Source organism: Emys orbicularis, chromosome 11 (genome assembly GCF_028017835.1).
Source record: "Emys orbicularis isolate rEmyOrb1 chromosome 11, rEmyOrb1.hap1, whole genome shotgun sequence".
Taxonomy (NCBI): Eukaryota; Metazoa; Chordata; order Testudines; family Emydidae; genus Emys; species Emys orbicularis.
The window spans coordinates 11,388,606-11,401,566 of record NC_088693.1 but is presented as its reverse complement, the minus strand read 5'-3'; the positions used below and the strand labels follow the sequence as shown (position 1 = coordinate 11,401,566).

General features: G+C 41.8%; 1 protein-coding gene across 3 annotated transcripts in view; it reads left to right on the top strand.

Moving 5' to 3' along the window:
• MYLK (myosin light chain kinase) overlaps positions 1-12,961 on the top strand; it is a 217,402-nt gene that overhangs the window by 62,074 nt on the left and 142,367 nt on the right. For all 3 annotated transcript variants that reach the window (XM_065413162.1, XM_065413161.1, XM_065413160.1), the window contains exons 8-9: positions 1,706-1,909; positions 3,124-3,258. In XM_065413162.1, the coding sequence (XP_065269234.1) occupies positions 1,706-1,909; positions 3,124-3,258 (339 nt within the window). The remainder of the gene's footprint in view (positions 1-1,705; positions 1,910-3,123; positions 3,259-12,961) is intronic.

The following is a 12,961-nucleotide window of genomic DNA, read 5'->3' as shown; positions in this document are numbered from 1 at the left end:
CTTCCATTTTTATTGCCATTTAGTAGAAAATAATTTTGAAGCATTTTTCTGGTATTTTAATGTAGTATTTGCACATCAAATAGCTCTCTAAAAAAAGAGAGAAATGGCTTTACATTGTAGGCAGGAAAAAATCTAGTTGTTGATTTCCTTTCTTGATGTGTCTTCCTCACTCTATAAAGAATATATTTTATATTACCCTCCCAGTGAGTCAGGAGTGGAGAAGGTATTCCAGAGGGCTCCATGAATACCATATATACTTGTTCAGTTCGCCGTTTCCAGCCAATAGGAGCTGCAGGAAGTGGCAGCCAGCACATCCCTCGGCCCGCGCCACTTCCCGCAGCCCCCGTTTGCTGGGAATGGCAAACCGTGGCCACTGTGACCTGAGGAGCTCCGTGTCTGCGGACGCTCCAGGTAAACAAAATGTCCCAGCCTGCCAGTGACTTACCCTAACGGGCCAGGAGCCAAAGTTTGCCGACCCCTGAAATATAGGGTCGGCTTATGAAAGGATCATACAGTTTTTGCCATTTTTAGCTATCCATCTTGGGGGGTCAGCTTATAAACGAACAGGCTAATGAACGAGTATATACGGGTAGTTTATTTTCATAGTATATTAAGCTAAGCACTTCTTTATCACCTTCTCAAAGGACTTTACAAGTATGAACTAGTGAAGCCTCGCACTACTCCTGTGAGGGAGGGAAATGTTCTCTGTTTTACAGAGGCACTAAGGCCCAGATTCTCAAAGGAATTTAGGCTCCTAACTTCCACTGACTTCCGTAGAGGTTAGGAGCTTAAATAACATTGGGGATCTGGGCCTAAGGGCCTCCCTCATTCACTGCCTACTGAAGTAAATGGGTGTCTTTCTGTTCACTTCAGAGTGCTTCCGATCGGGCCGTAAGAGTCAAGTGACTTTGTGCAGTGTCAACTCTTCTCCTTCTTGATATCACCTCTGCCTTGGTCAATCTTCTCTGCCTCGGTCAATCTATCCTCCCTGTACTTCACAGTTGTACACACAGTAGATGCTCTTCCAATTTATTTTCTCCCATCGTTTCTGCTCCTCCTGTTCGCATCCCTCAAAAACCAGAGAGGTACCAACAAGATGCGTCTATGATGTTAGGCACATCTCATGATCTTTCACTCTTGTAACTACCATTCTCCCCCATGCCTCATCCCTTGCTGTGCTGAGTCAAATTAAGTATCCGGCCTTGCAAATGCACAATTAAAGGAATGGCATTTTTTCTAATTTTTTACTGTTCCGTTCCCTGTTGCCGTGTGAAAGACCTAGCCAAACAGCAGAAACTGAGCAACGACTGTAACCAATTTTACAGTAGAAATTGACAATTCACAAAGTGCTGCTAAATGCACAAAGCATTCAGACTTGAGGGTAGGGGAAGACAGTGTAACATGTTTCTTCCTCCCTACCTCCTATCCCCAATCTAGCTGGATTACAGCAATTTTAGGTGTGACTTGTAACAACACTAGAGGAACAATTTTCAGACAGAAGTATGTGTGACTTTTTTCAAGTTGTCAATGTCTTTTTAAGGGTTGGGATGGGTGGGGAAAGATAAGCAGTAACTGTGTATCAGAATATTTTACAATGTCTATTGTGCTGGTAAAAAAAAATGTAATAGGCAAAGTGAAGGTTTATCATAATGGGGAAATATCTTTAATGGCCCTCGCCCCCATGCTCCACCTTTGCATCGTCTAGTTTCAGGGAAACCAAAACCAGATGTGGAATGGTTCAAAGAGGGAGCCCCTGTAAAAGGAAAAGATGGCATCCAAATATATGAAGAGGATGGAATTCATTGCTTGTGCTTGATGAAAACCCACTTGGGAGACAGTGGATCCTATAGCTGTACAGCCTTCAACCCCAGGGGTCGAACTTCCACCAGCTGGGTGTTAAGTGTAAAAAGTAAGTAAGTTGGGGTGAGCCAACGTGCACTTTAAGAACTAAGGATGGGATTTTCAAAGCTGCCTAAGAGATTTGGCTGCAAAATTCCTATTAAAATTAATTCATATATAGACTTTTTAATTCCCAGCTCTGCTCTACCACCAGTCTGGTGTGTGATCTTGTGAAAGTCCCTTTATATCTCTGTCTCCCTTCCTCACCACTTCACCGTTTGTCGTCTCTCTTGTAAGCTCTTCAGGGCAGTGGCTGTTCCTCACTGTGTTGGTAGGATGCCTGACACGTGCGGGGTCCTGATCTTGGTTGGAGCTGCTATGGCTGTGTGTAATATGAATGAAGAGGAGGGCAGAGACCCTGCCCAAAGCAGTCTGCACCTTCTGCATGGGACTCTGTTGGAAGTTGCTTAACACTTATGTAGTGCTTTGCATTTCCGAAGTGCTTTCCAAATGCTAACTGATCTCATAACACTCTTGTGTGGTACAGTAGGTAATAAGGAAAGGTGTGGAATAAGAATTACATGGAACAAAACCTGAGAGTTTTATCTGGCACCATTTTTTAGCTTGAAACCCTTGAATATCAAGTTTGCTTGAAAGATTCCGGAGCATCTTAGCAAACACTGGCCTAAGTTATGGTTTTTTTCCAAGCCCGTTCTTTTATGTGATTTGAGGTTTTGTTACAAAGCTCCAGTCATGTTGATGCAACATTTCTCTGCCAGCACTGGGAATTGTTGGCTTTTAAACCTGGCCACCTGAGGTTCCTCCTCAGCACACTTCCTGCCTTGCCAGAGTCCTATTTCCAGCATGTGGGCAAAATCCTTAATTCCTCCTCTGTTTCATTGCCTAATGGGGAGAATTGTGAAAAACCTGATCCATCCTGTTCTTTGCACTTCTTCACTTTCTGTTAATGGATTTCAGTTCCTCGTGGTGGCCTGATGCACACGGCTGGGTGTGAGGTTTCACTTGCAAAACCAGAGCCTAATGCAAAGCATGAAAGGCAAGCAAAAAAGCAGGCTGCCCTATCTTTGTATTGGTCCATGAGTCAAAATTGTTTTTACTTCCAAAAGATTCTTTTCTTTACAGCTGTGATCTTGCATATGTATGTGGAAATGATTTTGCATTGTCATTCCAGTATATCCTCTTAATCTACTGAGTAAAACTCCCAAAGGAGTAGTTGATTTGTCAGTCTTGTATTAACAGATCCACTTTTGCTTTGACTTAAAGGGCCTAAAGTTGAAGAGATTGCGCCGAGGTTTTCCAGTGTCTTGAAGGGATGTACAGTGAGTGAAGGGCAAGATTTCGTGCTGCAGTGTTCTGTGGAAGGTACACCTGTGCCTCAGATCACCTGGCTCCTCAACGGTAAGAGAACTTCCTCTGGCTGCAGAAACACATGCATCCAGATGCTCAGATACCATGGGGATGAGCACATTATAGAAACCTACATGACCAAGCAATATGTACTGCACAGAATTTGTTAGCTTCCCATAATGGGGTATGTGCTAAATAATGAGTCTGGGTATATTTAATGCAGTGGTTCTCAAACTTTTGTACTGGTGAGACCCCTTTCGAATAGCAAGCCTCTGAGTGCGACCCCCCTTATAAATTAAAAACACTTTTTAATATATTTAACGCCATTATAAATGCTGGATGCAAAGCGGCATTTGGGGTGAAGGCTGACAGCTCATGACCCCACATGTAATAACCTTGTGACCCCATGAGCAGTCCCGACCCCCAGTTTGAGGATCCCTGATTTAATGTGCCATTGGGAACGTTTCCATTAAGCAATTTTGTTCTTTATTCCAATTTTGATGTGCATCCAGCAGGGGGCTCTTGTGACAAGGGTGTGTCATACTGTTGGTTTTTTAAGTTTGGTCTTAGTAGCAGCACAACAGAGGCTTCAGAGAATAAGTTTTTAGTCTGATCCACTAAAGTTACTTATCTGTACCACCATTATCCCCAAAAGTGACATCAAAATGGCAACAGGGTTGCTTGGGAAAGGATGAATCTGGCATCATTACCCCCATCTTGATCCCTGCCTCCACCCTTGGATCAAATGTCTAGGTCAAGTTCACAGTACATTTTAGCTTTTGCATGCCGAAACCATAGAAAGTAGTCAGTTCTGTGCCACTAAGCCACCTGGCCCATCAAGCTCTTTGAGTCTGGAGGACTAAAGCGGACAAGATTAACCTTAAGGTGTTTATTGGGCCAACTTCTGTTGGTGAGCGAAACAAGCTCTAGAGCTTGTGCAAGTTCAAAAGCTTGCCTCTTTCACAGAATCGTAGGATTGGAAGGGACCTTGAGAGGTCATCTAGTCCAGTCCCCTGCACTCATGGCAGGACTAAGTATTGTCTAGACTAGTGGTTCCCAACCCGCGGGCCACTTGTGGCCCAATCAGCACAAAGCTGCGGCCCACGTGACATCTTCAGGGCCATACATGTAGTATATATATTGTGTGGATGTGGCCCACATAACACACAGAGAGCTGCATATGCAGCCCACAATAGTAAATAGGTTGAGAACCACTGATCTAGACCAGTATGCATACTCCTGGGGGTAGGCAGAAATCTTCCAGGGAGTACATCAACTCACCTAGATATTTGCCTAGTTTTATAACAGGCTACATAAAAAGCACTAGCAAAGTCAGTACAAACTAAAATTTTATACAGACAATGACTTGTTTATAATGATCTATATAGTATACACTGAAATGTAAGTAAATATATTCCAATTGATTTATTTTATAATTATATGGTAAAAATTGGAAAGTAAGCAATTTTTCAGTAACAGTGTGCTGTAACACTTTTTTGTATTTTTATGTCTGATTTTGTAAGCAAGTAGTTTTTAAGTAAGATTAAACTTGGGGTACGCAAGACAAATCAGACTCCTGAAAGGGGTACACTGCATACAAGATTAACCTAAATGCATTTTGTATCAGAATCTTGCTTTAGGGGTTGAGGGACTTAACCCCTGCTGTATCTCTCACGTCATATGCACTTTGCTGATGAAAAAGAATACTTGAGATGCTGTTAACATAAAACTTGTGGATTTTTATAATGTTATTCCCTGATAGTACTTTGTATCATTTAAACATTTTTTAATTTTTAAACTCCTACTGCCTTCTCCCCACCCAAGCTGTGTCTTTTGTGCCCTTATCTCAGCTGGGACAGTGAAACCAGACTGGCAGTTCCATTTTCTGTTTTTCTGGTTCTTTCTGTACTAGCAAGATGGATTTCTAATATTACACAGAAGGGGAATGTTATGTCCAAAACTGTTTACAACTATTTTGTTTTCATTTCATTAAAATATTTCTGTTGAGATCAGGTTTAATACTCTCAAACCCAGATTTGTTTAAACAAATGAACAGTCCACAAACAAAACCCCACATGTAGCTCTTAAATGTCCTAACAGATCCTTTTACAATTAGAGATGGGCCCACGCTTCAGTCTTCTGCATAGAATCCAAACTTCCATAAAATTCCAGAAGAGTTTAGATTTGCGATTTTTTTGGTTCACGCCATCTCCGTTGAATGCTAGCCTAAATTGCTCAGTTTAGCCCTTATGATCTGATCTGGTATACACAAAGCATGAGTTGATGTTTCAGGCTTTCACAGGCCATAAGTTTTAAAGGGAAAAAAGTAGCATGCTTTGTTATCAAGTTGCTTCTCTCAGGGCTGCTTTACAGTGAGTTGTTTGCACATAATTCTTGATTTACATGGCACACTTTTTCAGTCATTCAATGTGAATGGGAGAACTCAGAAAGGTGGCAGGGAGACTAAAATGTGACCTTGAGATTGGTATGTTCCCACAGCCTGGCCGGATCCCTTTCTCAGTAACTCAGCAGTGCTCCATGACTGTAATGGAAAAGCCCCTGTTTTATCCACAATGATAAACACATGTGAGAGAAGCTCTGACCTCTCCCACTGGAAATAACTTGCCTGTCTGGCTGAAGGCTGCCTGGATGGAAGAACTGCACAGAAGGAGCACTCCCACAATTATCCAGGGTCAGCCCCGTCTCCTTCCCAGTCCAAGGTTCCTCCTCCTCCTGAAAAATTCCCCAAATCATGGAATGGCATGGTTACACATAACTGCATGTGGCTAACTCCCTGTCACTGCCTTCCTGTCATGCAGAGCACCTTTCTGTCTCTTCATAGAGAGACTCTTCATTTCCAAATTCAGGAAAATGGGCATTGTCCTGTCAGAATACCCTAGCCACAGTGCTTCAGGGGTGATATGTGCAACATAAAGCCTCTCCAAATACATGAAGAAACTCCTTTTTCTGTAACTATTACACTGGTCTACAATTTTTGAGAAGTCATCTGCTTCAGAGCTAAAATGTGCTATTTATTATGTATTTTGATGTGCTGAATTCAAATATGACAATTAAAACAACTGATTGGCTACTGTTTCTAAGATATTTAAGTTTTTACATTTTATGTCTATGTATATTGTGTAGATAGTAGAGTTTTAATCATAAATTGTAAACCTAGGTCTTTTCATGTGTTTATGGTTGCTTTACATGATAATATTTCACCTGTCCTGTTTATGTAACACTTTAAAAATCAGCAAAAGGGTTATATAAATAAAATTTATTATGAAACAAAAGGCAAAAAACTATTCTGTACATAGTTTAGTCCTATTCAGTGTCTACTCAGCGCTTCTTGGCTTGTCTCTTGTATTCATTAAATGGAGCATCTCTTGTCACTGTCCAGCAATAGTCTGCAAGCATTGATGGGCTCCATTTGCCCTGATAGCGTTTCTCCATTGTTGCAATGTCCTGGTGAAATCGCTCGCCGTGCTCGTCGCTCACTGCTCCGCAGTTCGGTGGAAAAAAATCTAGATGAGAGTGCAAAAAATGTATCTTTAGTGACATGTTGCAACCAAGGCTTTTGTATGCCTTGAGGAGGTTTTCCACCAACAACCTGTAGTTGTCTGCCTTGTTGTTTCCGAGAAAATTTATTGCCACTAACTGGAAGGCTTTCCATGCCGTCTTTTCCTTGCCACGCAGTGCATGGTCAAATGCATCATCTCGAAGAAGTTCACGAATCTGAGGACCAACAAAGACACCTTCCTTTATCTTCGCTTCACTTAACCTTGGAAATTTTCCACGGAGGTACTTGAAAGCTGCTTGTGTTTTGTCAATGGCCTTGACAAAGTTCTTCATCAGACCCAGCTTGATGTGTAAGGGTGGTAACAAAATCTTCCTTGATTCAACAAGTGGTGGATGCTGAACACTTTTTTCCTCCCAGGCTCCAATGACTGTCGGAGTGGCCAATCTTTCTTGATGTAGTGGGAATCTCTTGCACGACTATCCCATTCGCAGAGAAAACAGCAGTACTTTGTGTATCCAGTCTGCAGACCAAGCAAGAGAGCAACAACCTTCAAATCGCCACAAAGCTGCCACTGATGTTGGTCATAGTTTATGCACCTCAAAAGTTGTTTCATGTTGTCATAGGTTTCCTTCATATGGACTGCATGACCAACTGGAATTGATGGCAAAACATTGCCATTATGCAGTAAAACAGCTTTAAGACTCGTCTTCGATGAATCAATGAACAGTCTCCACTCATCTGGATCGTGAACGATGTTGAGGGCTGCCATCACACCATCGATGTTGTTGCAGGCTAGAAGATCACTTTCCATGAAGAAGAATGGGACAAGATCCTTTTGACGGTCACGGAACATGGAAACCCTAACATCACCTGCCAGGAGATTCCACTGCTGTAGTCTGGAGCCCAACAGCTCTGCCTTACTCTTGGGTAGTTCCAAATCCCTGACAAGGTCATTCAGTTCACCTTGTGTTATGAGGTGTGGTTCAGAGGAGGAGGATGGGAGAAAATGTGGGTCCTGTGACATTGATGGTTCAGGACCAGAAGTTTCATCCTCTTCCTCTTCCTCGTCTGACTCAAGTGAGAATGATTCTGGTGCATCAGGAACCGGCAGTCCTTCTCCGTGGGGTACTGGGAGTATAGCTGATGGAATGTTTGGATAATGCACAGTCCACTTTTTCTTCTTTGACACACCTTTCCCAACTGGAGGCACCATGCAGAAGTAACAATTGCTGGTATGATCTGTTGGCTCTCTCCAAATCATTGGCACTGCAAAAGGCATAGATTTCCTTTTCCTGTTCAACCACTGGCGAAGGTTTGTTGCACAAGTGTTGCAGCATATGTGTGGGGCCCACCTCTTGTCCTGATCTCCAATTTTGCAGCCAAAATAAAGGTGATAGGCTTTCTTAACTATAGTGGTTATACTGCGCTTTTGTGATGCAAAAGTCACTTCACCACAAACATAGCAGAAGTTATCTGCACTGTTCACACAAGTACGAGGCATCTCTGCTCACTTTGGCTAAACAGAAATGTGTCCCTTTGCAAAATCAAACACTGACAAATAAGAGAGCACGACACTGTATGATTTCTAGAGCTGATATAGGGCAATTTGTTCAGCAGAGTGATGTAAGCTTCGTTATGATTGCATCATCCATGACTTCTAGGAATAACATGATGCAATTCATATCATGTATGACGCAATACCAGCTTCAGATTGCATCATTCATTGTTTTGCCTAAAAAGCAAGTACTGTCCAAACCCAGTCATAGATTTATTCATAGATCCAGTCAAAGATGTAGTTTAGTCATTTCTGGTTTAAATTGAGATCCCTTCCCTTTATAACTCACTTATCCTCCGCCATTCCCAAGTCAAGGGTCGTATATACTGACCCAATAGCATATCTTGAAAACTAGAGCCAATCAACAATTTTAAGCATCATTTTCGTTCTCAGTGACCCAGAATTAGTAAAGTTTGACTACATTTATTTCAGAAGCATTTTGGCTGTAGAGCAGTGGCACTGCTGAAAAACACACAGTCTAGAGATAAATAAATACAAGATTGTTATAGAAAATCCTAGATTTTCAATATATTTGTATTCTCTTCTTGCCATTCTCCAGTATGTTAGATTTGGATTGACCTTCCGCCTGCTTGTCTCTGTGGCCTTCACATACCTCTGTGGCCTTTTACAGTTGCTGACAGAGGGTGCTGTATTCTACCAAAGCAGCCTGGTTTAAAAACATGAATCTCTTTGGAATTCACATTACACCATCAACACTGGCAGTTGAACAACAAACCCAGGGGCAGAAATGCAAACATGGGGAGCTACTGTTTCCTCTCTCTCCTTCACCCCCACTCCTGCACCACTGCTTATCATTCAGGGTTGTTCCTAACCACCTTGACCACATGACTTTTGACCTCCAGTTATGAGCCATCCCTTTTATCTTGGAACCTGGGTAAAACTTCAGAGAACCTCTATACAACTGCACTTTATCCTGTATATTTTGCAGCCAAGAATCCTGTATTAGTCTTCATGATGGCTTTTGGCTGTTGAGCTGCTTTAGGTTGTTTTATCTACAAGTATTGTTACAGTACAGTGGCAGGTGATCCTGTGCTCCAGGATTGTGTGTAAACCATTATTAATTTGTATTACGTTAGTGCCCCCCGTGCACTAGGCACTATAGAACCACATAGTGAGAGGCCATCCCTGCCCAAAAGAGCTTACAATCTAAATAGACAAAGGCAGGAAGGGAAACAGAGGCACAGAGGGAAGTGACTTTCACAAGGTTACACAGCAGGTCAGTTGCAGAGCTAGGAATAGAACTCTGGTTGCCAAGCGCCGAGTCCTGTGCCCCATCTACTACAGCACGTGGCTTCAGAGATGCTTGTTTCCACACTCTAACTACATGCGGGCTAACTACATCGTGGTACCAGTTGACAATGAGGCATTTTTTAAAGGACATTTTTTGTTCCAGAATTATCCTGTAATAGAATACTTGCAATTGATGCATGGCTTCTTGGTGTGCAAACCATCATAGCCACCTGACTGTAGTTTATGGAACCATGACAGTGTTAATGGGGAGATGCATATTAAAAAGCTGTTGTTGGTGGAGGGGATGGCCACATACTCTATTTTAACATGAATATCTTGTAAAATGCTAAAGTGTGTATATAGCATTTTGAATGTACTCAGGTATTGGTCCTGATATTAATAATGCATACTATAGGAAGATTCTTATGACATTACACTACCCACAACCCTCAAGAGTAAACTGGGAGTTTCTGCCTGGGGAGTGGAAAAAATGGGTTTGCAGGTTGTCGGAAAGGCTAACTAATTTGGACACTGGCAAACTAAATGTAAGGTAGCGAAATGTGGAAAGGCAAGGCTGGCTCTGATTCTATAAAGATTTGTGTGTGTCTTTTACTTTAAGCATGTGTGTAAATCTTTGCAGGATCAAGGTCTCTGACTGCAGTTGTATCAGTATCATGTGGGCAGGGAGGCAGTCTCTCTGGTAGATGGATCCCAAAACCTTTAGGGTTTTATAGGTTAAAACCAACACCTCAAATCCCATCCTATACCAATTGGCAGTGATGATTTTGAGTAATAGTTAGCGGTCAATGTTACCCAAAAAAGCCACAGTACTGTGAATTCATTGTTTCATTTACTATTTACTATTTATAAATGAATTTATTATACATAAATAGTAAATGAAACAATGAATTCACACTACTGTGGCTCTCTTCCTTCCCATATTTCACTGCTAGCTTCTATCTAACGTGCAGTGGTATGGCTAACATCTCATTGTTCCAAACATCTCCTCCTTGCTTCAGGGGGTCTGCCAAGCAGGGCCAGTGTTAGATTCGGTGGGGCACAGGGCAGAAAGCTGAAATCCCACTGCATGAAGCCCCTGTGGTATGGGGCCCCAGGCAATTGCACTGCTTGCTAGCCCCTAATACCAGTCCTGGCTTTTATATGCAGAAAACTAGTTGTTGTGGCACAGGTGGGCCATGGAGTTTTTATAGCACGTTGGGGGGGGGAACCCCCGGTGTAGCCGGTCAGGCTTGGGCTGGAGCCCAAGCTCTGGTACCCTGTGAAGGAGGAGGGACCTGAGCTTGGGGTGCAGCCCGAGTGTCTATACCACAATTAAACAGCCCCTTAGCTCAAGCCTGAGTCAGCGGGCATGGGCCAGCTGTGGGGGTCTAATTGCAGTGTAGACATATCCGAAGTGGTTTATGCATATATTTCAGTAACCATCCAGCATGCCATGCGTTTTTGTCAGCTGAAATTATGTGAAGCTTAATATTTTCTCCAAGCCACAGCACAAGGATCAGCTAGCCTGGAAGATGAATAAATGCTTTCAACTATCCCATTTGTAACTACCTCTTAGTGCCTGCATGGAGAAGGCCCATATTCATTTTGCACAAATAGGTGCAGCTGAAGATCTTCACAGTATGCTGGAACCACAGGTCTTTTCCATCTCTTACTGCTCCCAGGAAGCATTGTTGCCTACAGTACATTTTCTAGTATTTTATCCAGTCTAGTTTTGAATTATCTGAAGCTTCTGCTAATTTCCTTTGGAGACTCTTCCTCTTCCTCAACTTAACAAAGTTTTCCTGCTTTTCACCCTAAAATAGTCCTATCCTTAGTTTAATCCTATTATTCCTAGTAATGCCCCCTTTTGCCAGCTAAGCCAATTCTCATTCTCTTTGCTGTTTACAACCCCCATCTCCCTTATAGATGGTTACTAGGAGAGCTCATAACCAAGTTCTTTACATGAGTCTGTTAATCTCTCATAAATCAGTACCATCCTGCCCTTTAATGATTTTAATTGCTCTTCTCCAAATTCCCATCAATATAATATCAACTTCCCAGAATTGAGGTACCGTGGAACTAGGTGTTCTAGGAGTGTTCTCACTGGAACTGCTCTCTGTCACGATACTTGTGTATGTAGCTCAGAATTGCTTTAGCCCAGTGATACTCAGACTGTGAGGCTTGGGAGCTGCAAATGGCTCTTTAATGGGTCTCCTGCAGCTCTTTGCAGCACATGATATTATAAAACACTGTGTGATTTAAGCATCAATCTAAGTTATTAATCAATCAAATGCTTTTACTGTGTTATCCAATTGTAGTTGAAAAAATAATTATACTTGGTCAGTCATTTTGCTGTGAGAATAAAATATATATAAAGCAGTGATGCTCAGACCTCAGTAGTTCATTTATAAATGAATTTACTATATATAAATAGTAAATGAAACAATGAATTCACACTACTGCGGCTCTCTTCCTTCCCATATTTCATTGCTAGCTTCTGCAGTGGTATGGCTAACATCTCATTGTTCCAAACATCTCCTTCTTGCTGAATATGCTTTTCAGATTGTTTACCCATTTTCCCAGGCTGAATCTCATTTTGATGGGTTTAAAAAAGAATGAATATTACCTTAACCTTTTAGCAAAATAATTCCCCAAGTTGTGTTTTATTTTAGGACAGCTTTTAATAAATAGGAGGAAATTTTCCTTTCTTCTGGTATAAATTGCCAGCAGTAAAGTATTTTTGTTATTGTTCTTGCTGCCAAACTGTCTTGCAGATTTGAATGTTATGCCCTTGGAGAAGAGAACATTTCCCTACTGGGAAAATTGTTTTTATTAGGTATAAATCTAGACAAAGGGGGGACATAAGGTAGACTCTGACTGTTGGTTGTTCCACTGGGCACATGTGGTGTTGTCTTTTGTTTTTTGATTGTTTTTTTGGTTCTGTGTCCGTGTTTTCATGAAATGGCAAGTAGTTCTGCAAACAAAGTAAGTCAAAGTTTTGTTAATACCCAAAGAGGAAAATTGAAGCACCAACAAATTTTGATTAGTTAATATGGCAAAAGAAATTACATTGTTTTTTTCACAGAGAACATTTGCATGGCTCTTTTGCTTATTCATGCCTGAAGAAATGATGCCATCTTGTTCTCAGTAAACCAGATTGCATACTGAATGTTTTTAAGCATGCCCCCCTCTGATACTGGAATTCTTATTTTTATTACTGTAGTGCCAAGAGTCTTAACCAGGATCCCCATTCTGGTAGGTGATGCACAGACACAGCCTAGGAAGATGCTCCCTGCCCTCAAACAGCTTGCCATCTTGGGCCTTAGTCCTGCAAATAATTATTTGGACTTAACTGGATTATTGCATGCATAAGTGTGGGATTGGAGCCACCGCAGTATGCAAAGGGTAGAAGAGAGGATAAAGGAAAT